Genomic DNA, 12,138 nt, shown 5'->3' with positions numbered 1-12,138 from the left:
ATAATTTTGCGAGTTTGATTTTTATTACACGATGTTATTCTGACTTTGTTGAGTACCTACTTATTTCATTAGATAAATAAAATTGTTACCCGCCTGCGGGATTCGAACACCGGTGCATCGCTAGATATCAATGCACCGGACGTCTTATCTTTTAGGCCACGACGACTGGAAGATGTTCGCTCCAGAGCCTGGTAGTATGTGGCAATAATGGAAAAGCACTGTGTTTGTACGCAGTATTTCTGAATAGATTTCCAAAGATGATAATGATGAATTCTACAAAAAAATTGAACAGAGAGCTAGTATTTATAACAAAGTGCTCGTTAATTAAATCACGATAATGTCCTTTACTATATTTTTCGCCATGCTCAATTTGAATTATCCGTAAGATGATTATATTTCTATTTATTTAAAAATGAAATTAGAAATTTTGGCGTGAATTTATCCTTTATTTTAGAATAGGTATGATTTAAAATTGTGATTAAAGCTATGTGGATTGGATAAGCAAAGATGGATGGATAAGTAAGCAAAGTCCAAAAAGTAGCAGTTTTAAGTATAATAAGCTACTACATTTCATGAAAGACGAACAATAATTTGTTAAAACCTCATCATAAACCCCCTTCGTGTAATAAAAATGAAACCCGCAAAATTATAATTTGCGTAATTACTGGTGGTAGGACCTCTTGTGAGTCCGCGCGGGTGGGTACCACCACCCTGCCTATTTCTGCCGTGAAGCAGTAATGCATTTCGGTTTGAAGGGTGGGGCAGTCGTTGTAACTATACTTGAGACCTTAGAACTTATATCTCAAGGTGGGTGGCGCATTTACGTCGTAAATGTCTATGGGCTCCAGTAACCACTTAACACCAGGTGGGCTGTGAGCTCGTCCACTCATTTAGCAATAAAAAAAAATAGGCCGATAAATTAAATCAGATTACGATAATATTTACAGTTTACTATACGATTAGAACAAAGTGTATATAAATTAATAAAGTACAAATAAACAAATTAATTGTACAGTTTTGAAATTCTCATTCGATCGGATGCATACGGAACCATCGATGCATTTTTCCTATCCTCTTGCTATCAGTACTATAACTGAATATTTTAGTTACAAAGAAAATTTATTTTCAACTTTCCACAAAACAGAATAAGGTTTACTTTTCGTTTGTTCAAAAGTGGCATAGCGCTATAGTAACTATTTCTTGTATTTTTTTTTTATTTAATTATCATTGAAAGTTTTATAAGAACACCATTATTATATTGGTTTCAGTGGATTGAAAACGGTGTTTAATTACAACGCTTTTGTGTCATTTAAATAGTAAATTTAGAAGTTAATAAGGTTTTAAGAATTTCGTAGCATATGTTCTTGTGAAGCTCACGCACACTAATGACTTAGTACATAAAAAAATCATTTTTCTAAATGAAAAAGAGCCAATTCCAAAGGCAAAGGTAATTGATTAGTATTCAAGTTTAAATGTTTTTGAAGTAAACCAAAAAACTAACCTGTAAATTATGTTTTGTCTAATATTTTAAGCAAAATTACTAAGAAGCAAAGAAGAGCATTGATTTTTATAAGGATTTAATCGTATTGAGAAAATTTAAAATATGGCTTTTATTAAACAAGAAGTTGTAGTTAATAAAAAATGCAGTTATGATACAGCCATGGATCATACAGGTAAGTTCCGAAATTGTCTATTGTACAATACAGACGAAACATTCAACTCGCAACACAAAACATTTCGGAGCTCACAAACCAACCACACTTCAGAATTAATTAATAATCCTTTTTTTACTACCTATGCTGATAGCCTTGAGAGGCTATTTCAGCGTAACCTTAACTAGTAGGTGAGCTCACGGGGTTCAAACCTGACGACGTTGCCAACACGAACCCTAGCAAGAGCCGTGCTTCGCAGAATCTACCACAGGATCGGAAACGGGATCCACTGAGAAAATCCAGCGAGAAACTCAGTGGGCTGTGTCTGTGGGTAATACTGCCTACGCCATTCTTCAAACAAGATATTCTCAAACATTCAATTCGATTAATGCCGATTAATTCCTGCACTTCATATAGAGGCGTGAAAGGTTATTTGATTTTAACGATATTTTGCTTTATACTGGTGGTAGGACCTCTTGTGAGTCCGCACGGGTAGGTACCACCGCCCTGCCTATTTCAGCCGTGAAACAGTAATGCGTTTCGGTTTGAAGGGTGGAGCAGCCGTTGTAACTATACTGAGACCTTAGAACTCATATCTCAAGGTGGATGGCGGCGTTTACGTCGTAAATGTCTATGGGCTCCGGTAACCACTTAACACCAGGTGGGCTGTGAGCTCGTCCACCCATCTAAGCAATAAAAATAAATAAATAAAATCTTGACTATTACCAGAAATGAGAAGATTTACCTAGGGAAGCCTTAAGCCTTAAAGGCCTTAAGGGAAAATACCTAGAAAAATAAAAAAGAAGTATAATATATAATTGAGTAATATTAGTCGTTCGAGTAGGACGAGTCATGTCAATATTTCCTAATAATCTTCATGATACCTGCAGGCTTCGGAATATATAACATTATAATGCTGACGTCATGTTGTCTCATAATACTGGCAATGTACATGGACATATTCGGTTTCTCCGTGGTGATGCCGGCCGTTGCCTGTGATATGGACCTTACGACCACAGAACAAGGTCTACTCTCTGCTATACCGTTGATTGGTAAGTTTAACTGACTACTGCTTACTGTGTACTTAGTGCGAGTTTTTTAACGTTCTCGATAGCGTAAATGTTAACTCAAATTTGTATGCAGCTGGAACAGCGCCCCTAGCGACAAATGTAGGCAAACGTTCCAACACCATACAAACAAATTTGAGTTAACTTTTACGCTATCGTGAACGTTAAAAAACTCGCATTAAGCACACTGATCATTTTATATAAAGTTATATGGTACATCAACATAGCGGAAACTGGTTTTTTTTTTTTATTGCTTAGATGGATGTACGAGCTCACAGCCCACCTGGTGTGAAGTGGTTACTGGAGCCCATAGACATCTACAACGTAAATGCGTCACCCACCCTGAGATATGAGTTCTAAGGTCTCAGTATAGTTACAACGGCTACCCCACCCTTCGAACCGAAACGCATTACTGCTTCACCGCGGAAATAGGCGGGGTGGTGGTACCTACCCGTGCGGACTCCCAAGAGGTCCTACCACCAGTGAGGATATGACTACAAGGAACGATAATTATTTACTAAGTTCACTTCGTCTATTTTCTCGTTATTATTGAGTATGCAGCGGTTCTGTTATTAGTTGACGTTAACTTTGTAACACCACATATAGCTGTAGACTCACATCGAACGTACTTCTATTTTTTTTTTATTGCTTAGACGGGTGGACGAGCTCACAGCCCACCTGGTGTTAAGCGGTAACTGGAGCCCATAGACTTTTTTTTTTTTTAATTGTTTAGATGTGTGGACGAGCTCACAGCCCACCTGGTGTTAAGTGGTTACTGGAGCCCATATACATCTACAACGTAAATGCGCCACACACCTTGAGATATAGTTCTAAGGTCTCAGTATAGTCACAACGGCTGCCCCACCCTTCAAACCGAAACGCATTACTGCTTCACGGCAGAAATAGGCGGGGCGGTGGTACCTACCCGTGCGGACCTCACAAGAGGTCCTACCACCAGTAATTACGCAAATTATAATTTTGCGGGTTTGATTTTTACTGCACGATGTTATTCCTTCACCGTGGAAGTCAATCGTGAACATTTGTTGAGTACGTATTTCATTAGAAAAATTGGTACCCGCCAGCGAGATTCGAATACCGGTGCATCGCTCGATACGAATGCACCGGACGTCTTATCCTTTAGGCCACGACGACTTCAAATTAGTATGCAGGCCGAGGCCTTCGTGAGGCTTCACAAATTCTTTTTTTTTTTTTATTGCTTAGATGGGTGGACGAGCCCACAGCCCACCTGGTGTTAAGAGGCTACTGGAGCCCACGGACATCTACAACGTAAGTGCGCCACCCACCTTGAGACATAAGTTCTAAGGTCTCACTATAGTTACAACGGCTGCCCCACCCTTCAAACCGAAACGCATTACTGCTTCACGGTAGAAATAGGCAGGGTGATGGTACCTACCCATGCGGACTCACAAGACGTCCCACCACCAGTAATTACGCAAATTATAAGTTTGCGGGTTCGATTTTTATTACACGATGTTAATTATTCCTTCACCGTGGAAGTCAATCGTGAACATTTGTCAAGTACGTATTTCATTAGAAAAATTGGTACCCGCCTGCAGGATTCGAACGCCTTTGCATCGCTAGATACGAATCCACCGGACGTCTATCTTTTAGGCCACGACGACTGTCTATTTGCGAGTTGAACTTGAGGATTGATTATGGTAGTTTTCCAATTACAGAGCATAATGCGAGTCAGTGACGCACAATGCTGAATTATGCTGAAGCTTAATTGGAACGTGAATTAGTTTTCAAATGCATCAGCAGAGTGCGCTAAGTTAGCACAGTTTTAATTAACATTGATTATTTCTAAGAAACTACGACGAAACGAAAGCCTTACAATTATTTTCAACATTAAATAATATTACTAACGATAATATAAACAAAATTTCGATCAATGCCAACTTAAAGAAAAAACACTTGTCAATTTTCTGTCACTGAGTCGGTATCGATTGCGAGTATCACGCGAGAGCAGTACTTTTGAGGGTGCTCGATTGTGCGAAGCGTTGCTGTAGTTGGTTTTTTTTTTTTTTTTCCTACCTAAGCTGATAGCCTTGAGAGGCTATGTCAGCGTAACCCTAACTTTAGTAGGTGAGCTCACGGGGCTCAACCTGACGATGTTGCTAACACGAACCCTAGCAAGAGCCGTGCTTCGCAGAATCTACCACCGGATCGGAAACGCGACCCACTGAGAAGATCCGGCGAGAAACTCAGTGGGCTGTGTCTGAGAGTTAATTTACTCGTCGAGCCCTTCGTCGCAAGCGACGGGTTCGACGAGAACGGTGACCGGTGCTTGAAGTACCTAAAAGCACCGTTAGTGGATCGGGAGGATCCGAGATGACGTGTTTTGGGCGACGTCGACTGCTTTCCATTCTGTCCGCAGGATCGGGAATGTGTAGTTGGAACATTCAACGTTGAGCATTATGCCGCATAATGCGCTCTTGTGCTGTAATTGGAAAACTACCTTTAGTAACCATTAGTAAAGTGACGCTAACTTTGGTAACGTATACTGTTAACGATAGGGTTATAGTTTATTATCATTTTGGCGTCGAGAACGATCATTTATTGTATATATTTATATTAATTAAATATTAATATTATTAATTATTATAATATTTGTATTCGATAAACAATTCAGTGAAAGTCAAAACGTACTTGTTTACCTCAAGTTATATTGTTTAATCGTTTGTCTAGCCACTGTATATTTAAAAGACATGCCATATTTATTTTGTCTGGAAAGACAAAGGAGCTAGCATTTATAATTGATTTTCAATGTAAATATAGAGACAATAAAATGTCGTTTTATGTAGGTTTAAATGTTTATAAACAGTTGCTTATTTGATTAGATATGGTTAATTGATGTGCTATTTATAAAATAAGCTTGAAGTAAATCAAGTTATAAAGTTAGAAGTCGGCGTGGCCTAAGAGATAAGACGTCCGGTGCATTCGTGTTGAGCGATGCACCGGTGTTCGTATCCCAGGCGGGTACCAATTTTTCTAATGAATTACGTACTCAACAAATGTTCACGATTGACTTCCACGGTGAAGGAATAACATCGTGTAATAAAAGTGAAACACGCAAAATTATAATTTGCGTAATTACTGGTGGTAGGACCTCTTGTGAGTCCGCGCGGGTAGGTACCACCGCCCTGCCTATTTCTGCCGTGAAGCAGTAATGCGTTTCGGTTTGAAGGGTGGGGCAACCGTTGTAACTATACTGAGACCTTAGAACTTATATCTCAAGGTGGGTGGCGCATTTACGTTGTAGATGTCCATGGGATCCAGTAACCACTTAACACCAGGTGGGTTGGGAGCTCGTCCACCCATCTAAGCAATAAAAAAAAAATAAAAAAATTATGAAGCCTCACGAAGGCCTCGTCCTGTATACGATACCGCAATTTAGTGCAACCGTTATTCCAAGGCAATGGAATTTAAACTTTGCTGAACCGACAAAGGTGTCCTATTGGATCTTATCATCAACTAATTGAAGTTGAAACTTTGTACTACTGCCTTTTTTCCCTACCTATTCGCTGATAGTTCTAAGTAGCTATTCCAGCTACGCATGGACGGGTAGGTGAGCTTACCGGCTCAACCGGCCATCCGGCTTTGGAATGAGCTCCCCTCCACGGTGTTACCCGAGCGCTATGACTTGTCCTTCTTCACGCGAGGTTTGTGGAAAGTACTCAACGGTAGGCAGTGGCTTGGCTCTGCTCCTGGCATTGCTGAAGTCCATGGGCGACGGTAACCACTCACCATCAGGTGGGCCGAATGCTCGTCTGCCTACAAGGGCAATAATAAAAAAAAGGCACAATACTTGGCGCACGACTACTTATTAATACCACGAAGTAGTGCCGGCTTAAAGCGGTTTTGAAACCGTAAACTTTTTATTATTTAATGAAAGATGAACCCTTTATCCAGGAGTTATGTTCTCGTCATATGTGTGGGGCTTCTGCGCTGATACAAGGGGTCGTCGAACCACTCTTCTATTCGCGATGCCAGTAGGATCTATCTTCGGCTTCGCAGCCAGCATGGCGCCTTCCTATATCTCACTAGCTATATTGAAATTTTTGTCAGCCAGTTTGTGAGTATGTTTTATTTTAATAACAGCTTATTATTATCATGAATGACTTCCTTAGTGATAGATAGTAGATAATTACAAAAACAACATTATTAAAAGCCAACAAACAAATATAAATAATAATTAATTCTAGTACATCATCGGCTAATGCAGCAGCTTTTGTACTAGTCGGGGAAAGCACCCCAAAGAGGCACAGAAGCAGATTCATGTTTCTCCTGGCCAGTGCCACAATGTGCGTCCAGTTTATAATTTGCTGTGAGTATCTTTGTTTTAGTGTCATTGAGCTTTCGACCTTTCAGGATAAAATCTATTTAACATCAATGTTCACTTTCCTTGCCACCAGTATCACTATTATCACACACAAACAGCTCTGCTTGTGTCTTATTCACTCTCATTTCACTGCTGTGGATAACATAGGTGTATATATCTCGTACCATTGTCACAATCAGCAAGATTGGTCCATAGAGCGTTTCGGGAGAAAGACCTTTCTAGAACCTTTAATGGAAACCTACCCTTTAATCACAAATCTACCTGAAATTTTCAGCCTTCGCTTTACCGGTTTTCAAACATTCGTTCTACATTGAAATATCGTGGTTACACATGGAATACCGTCCGTGGCGGATGCTGATGCAGATCATCAGTATACCAGGAGTTCTAGGAACTATCACTATGGCCTTCCTCAACGAGAGCCCAAAGTTTCTGCTCAGCAGAGACCAGACTGTAAAAGCATTGGATACTTTTAAATCCATTTATAGATGGAATACTGGTAGAAAACCATATGCTTATCCGGTAAGTAATTTTAATCACTTTGTACTTCTGTTTAATCTTTGACGTCAAAAATTTAATACAAATTTATATCCTATGACATGGTTAGTTCAAATTATATAATGCTATGTAAAATACAGTAAGGTCTTTTTGTGTATCAAGTAACGTTAATTTTACTATTAAAAAGAAATTTACTTCGTTTTCCCTTCCTAACTTAGGGGGTAGCTTAGGGGGCTATTCTAACTACTCACAGATCGGAACTTTTATTACTAGAAACAACTTTTTCTACAAACTGCCTCCGCAAAAACTTTCCATCATATATTCTCCTGTATAATTTCACAGGTCAGCAGTGTTTATCTAGACGAAGAGCCAGTTCTAGTGGAAAACTCTTCGTTCTTCCGGAAGATGTGGGATCAAACAGCGCCCCTCTTTAAGCCTCCACTACTGAAAAATTCCTTAACGCTCTACTACATTCTAATGTGCGCTTACATGACGTAAGTAATGTGATAATGGTCTTAAAATTTGTTTTGGACTCTTTACGAAACTGCTTTTTAGTGCTTCCTCATGATCTGCCCGTAGCAATAGCATCCTTACATAATTTTCCTGTTGCTAATTCCTTTAATCTTAAATATTAGTAGTAGGAAGTCTAGAGTAATACTAACACTGTTGTTTTATTGTGTTATTAATGAAAATACGTGGGTGTTCATGACGATGGTGAAGAAGAAACCACGCATGACAGTTAATTGTAATCGTTTTATTTAATTACTTGTAAAATACATTATATTAACAAAAGAGACGCATATCACCCGGCTGCTCGACGAATACGAATCTTAGGCCGCGGGTGCATCCTCCTCTCGCTGCCTTCCCCATCCCCTCTCTCACCCTGAACGTAGTGAACAGGGGTTAAGACCTAGTATTAAGTGCTTACAGAAGCCTATAGATATCATAATATGATTGTCGCCACCAGCTCTGAGACACGAGGGTGATATCTGAACTATAGGGTAGAACTTCCTGGGAGGTAAGACCTGCTTGTGCATACCCCTCCGGGCTAATGCCTTATAATTAGTAAAACTGCTACTCACAAAAACCAATGCGACAACTATAATAAAACATTTTCCCTCCTGACCTAAGCCTTTGCACGCACACTTGTTCTGATGAAACTGGAAAGGCCTCGGAGCCATCAGTAATCTTACCTTCTTAAAAAAAAAAATGCATAATGTGAACACTAGGAACAAACATAGGCTTGCGTTGCCGGCGGCTCGAAAATAAGCAACTCTTTTACGGGGCTGGGTGTATAACAAAAAAAAAATTGAGAAAAAACAAATAAAAGCCCGTTGAGTTTTTTATATTTTGACATTCAACAAGTGTGTTATACTGACATCTAAGTTGAAATAAATGATTTTGAATTTGAATTGTAAATTTTTAACGAAGTGTTTCTGCGTATGAAATCGTCAAAAGACTTCATTCACCCGATCAATTTTAATTCCAGATCAACCGGTTACACTATGTGGGTGCCCACAATGACGAACGCATACTTCAACGGTGGCGACAAGAACGGACTGACGTTCTGCGAAGTGGCAAGTAACGCCGCCTCTGCAACGAACTCTGTAAGATCTAACTCAGTACTGCTACACAATTTAACCAATCCACTTTAACCAAACCAAATATTGGTTAAATTTCCCATATCCTAATAAGCTTAGTGCTTAGATGTAATTGTCGCAAAAATTTACGTAATTTATTATAGTGTTGTGACTTGGCAGTTTACAATTGACCCTTAAACCTCACATTTGAAATCAGATAGTGGCCTTTTAATTGTATTTTTAAGTCTGTTAACTAGTTCACGGTCCACATGGTGCTAAGTGAATACCGAAGTCCATAGACATAAACAAAGTAGATTTGTACCTTGAGACATGAGTTCTAAGTCTCAGTTATATAGTAAGTACAACGACTGCCCTGCCCTTCAAAGCGAAACGTTGTTTGACGCAGAAATAAGCAGTGCCTACCCGTGCGGACTCAGGACGCCAGTAGTGGACGATTTTCCGGTCCACCTGCTGTAAATAGGTTACCGGGCCCATTTATATTACATTGTGAATGCTGTCATCTACTTTGGGGCTCGTGGTAGTATCAATTGTATTGAACAACAACCGTTAAAATGCTTCTCTTTAGAAAGATGTAGGATGGTGGTAGCTGTGCAGTCTTACAATACACACTATTGCCAATAAATTCCGGTTGGTGATAGCAGTACGCTGCTTTAATAGAAAAAGCTGCTGCCCGTACTCCAGTGAATCTCTTAATCGCCTTTCACGACTTTCGGAAAAAATAATATGATGCTGACACCGGCTAAGCATATTGCTATGTTTCTGTTAACCAATCAACATCTTCATTGAGACTAAGTCCCAGGATGAGAATGGTCCAATGGTTCCATGGTCCCATGTTCTGTTTATAGTCGCCGATAATACCATCAGATTGTCCGTCAGATTGTTTGTCTGTCTACTCTTATAGCTTTAAGAAGATACATTTCTAAAACCTACCAACCATTTTTTTGTTTTTATTACAGACTTTAAAAGACTGCGATAACATTATCCAACCAATGACGCTATACGCAGTCATGTGCTACTCAGGAGTGTCGACCGTATCCTCAGTTCTCCTGTCCTTCGCCGTAGGACCTTTAGGGAAAAAGTTGACCACGCTCCTAGTGTTTGCCGTAGCAGCATTCTGCGGGGTTCTACTCCTCTTCGTCAGGGTACCAATGCTCAGTATAGCACTGTTCTTCTTATTTCTATACGTGGCGCTAATATTGGGAAACGTGAATAGCTATTTAGTGGAATGGAACCCTACACATTTAAGGTATCGTTTAGAGAATTTATTAAGAGGTTCGATATATTGATATGAAGTGGTCTTAAAATATTGTAATAGGATTATTGTCCTCTGTCTTTAACGTTCAATGACATTACAACAGTGAATCGTATTTGGTGCACACTATTGACTTAGAATCGTCGTGGCCTAAAGGATAAGGCGTCCGGTGGGTTCATGTTGAGCGATGCACCGGTGTTCGAATCCCAGGCGGGTACCAATTTTTCAAATGAAATACGTACTCAACAAATGTTCACCATTGACTTCCACGGTGAAGGAATAACATCGTGTAATTAAAATGAAACCCGCAAAAAAAATATATTTGCGTAATTATTGGTGGTAGGACCTCTTGTGAGTCCGCACGGGTAGGTAACACCACACTGCCTATTTATACCGTGAAGCAATAATGCGTTTCGGTTTGAAGGGTGGGGCAGCCGTTGTAACTATACTTGAGAGCTTAGAACTTATATCTCAAGGTGGGTGGGCGCATTTAAGTTATATATGTCTATGGGCTCCAGTAACCACTTAACACCAGGTGGGCTGGGAGCTCGTCCACCCATCTAAGTAATAAAAAAAAAAAGAGTCAGGATTAAACCAGTAATAATTTCTTGAATTTCAGAGGAATGGCAACATGCCTATCCGTTGTTGTCGCTCGAGGATTCGGCTTTATCAGCGTGCAACTAATAGCCAGTTTACTGACTGACTACTGCACACCGATGATCAGTGGATATGTACTACTAGTTATTTGTAAGTTGATAAAGGCAGGGCGGCATCACGGGGGCTGTGTTTTTGTAATTTGGTGAATTTTTCCAACAGCTTTGTGAGGACTGAGGGTAAACTGATTTACAGCAGGTCATATGGCTAATTGGGAAACAAGTGATGTTAGAAAGCAGATAGTCCCGAGCTCGAATTTAACTGTGGACTTTTCTTTCGTTAAATCACTTCTCCTAATATCTGCTAACATAATGTTACTTATAATCAGTGTGCTTAGTGCGAGTTTTTTTACGTTCTCGATAGCGTAAAAGTTAACTCAGTATGCAGTTGGAACAGCGCCCTTAGCGGCAAACGTAGGGAAACACTGGAAACCGCCAAAAATGTTAAACATTTTATTTTCTGAACCTCTATGGATTTTGTTACTATTTTACATAATCTCACTGAGGGTTTTTTTTCGTTTTCAGCTGGATTCGTAGTTTCGATATTCTTGCCGCCTGAAAGAAAACCTGTATCACAATCAGACGAAGAAAAACCAATTGATCAGTAATTTTAAGCAGTCGACCCGATGAAAAAATCTCGTATAATAGGAATATTAAGTTTAATATTTATGTTAATTGGTAATAAACAGATAACCGTTATTTAATTCTTTTTTTTTTTTTCAAAATCTACTTCTACGTGAAAGATCAAGAGTAAAGTGCCACTTTAAAATAAAACAAAAACCACAAAATGTTTGTATTATTTTTACCATTAGCTTCTTGCACATAATAATTTAACTCTCCAACTTAAAAAAAGTCTATTGAAGCCTTTATCAAAAAAAGACTATGACAAATGTGCAGGACCATCAAAGTAAGGTTCATCGTTATTGTTTGTATCTGCTACATTCGTTGATAGCGCCATTATAGCTACCATATTTATCATGTATTATTTTGCTCTGGAACCAACATCCCGCGGTGCTCCCCATGCGCTAAAACATTGGCCGTTGACTGGTATATCT

General features: G+C 39.4%; 1 protein-coding gene across 5 annotated transcripts; it reads left to right on the top strand.

Annotated features, from left to right (window-relative positions):
- The first annotated feature begins 1,268 nt into the window (after positions 1 to 1,268).
- LOC114240041 (putative transporter svop-1) lies at positions 1,269 to 11,787 on the top strand. 5 transcript variants are annotated; one of them, XM_089728000.1, is made up of 12 exons: positions 1,269 to 1,447; positions 1,533 to 1,673; positions 1,844 to 2,080; positions 2,543 to 2,704; positions 6,653 to 6,815; positions 6,946 to 7,067; positions 7,357 to 7,601; positions 7,920 to 8,071; positions 9,067 to 9,184; positions 10,135 to 10,320; positions 11,050 to 11,177; positions 11,609 to 11,787. In XM_089728000.1, the coding sequence occupies exons 2-11, from the start codon at positions 1,604 to 1,606 to the stop codon at positions 11,131 to 11,133; spliced, it is 1,539 nt and encodes a 512-aa protein (XP_089584126.1). In that variant the 5' UTR covers positions 1,269 to 1,447; positions 1,533 to 1,603; the 3' UTR covers positions 11,134 to 11,177; positions 11,609 to 11,787. The 5 variants fall into 5 exon arrangements, with proteins under 5 accessions (XP_089584126.1, XP_089584125.1, XP_089584127.1 ...); XM_089727999.1 differs by having other exon boundaries at positions 10,135 to 10,424; XM_089728001.1 differs by lacking the exon at positions 1,844 to 2,080 and having other exon boundaries at positions 10,135 to 10,424.
- Positions 11,788 to 12,138: the final 351 nt, after the last annotated feature.

Source organism: Bombyx mandarina, chromosome 06 (assembly GCF_030267445.1).
Source record: "Bombyx mandarina strain Sakado chromosome 06, ASM3026744v2".
Lineage (NCBI taxonomy): Eukaryota > Metazoa > Arthropoda > Insecta > Lepidoptera > Bombycidae > Bombyx > Bombyx mandarina.
Note: the sequence above shows the minus strand (reverse complement) of the source record. Positions and strands in the feature narration are given on the sequence as shown.

Bases quoted from the DNA above. Each gene is read 5' to 3' on its own strand.
- LOC114240041 (XM_089727999.1), top strand. From the start codon at position 1,604: ATGGCTTTTATTAAACAAGAAGTTGTAGTTAATAAAAAATGCAGTTAT. The intron at 2,081-2,542 runs GTTATTTGATTT...TGATACCTGCAG, and splicing joins TTCATATAGAGGCGTGAAAG to GCTTCGGAATATATAACATT. The intron at 11,178-11,608 runs GTAAGTTGATAA...TTTCGTTTTCAG, and splicing joins ATATGTACTACTAGTTATTT to CTGGATTCGTAGTTTCGATA.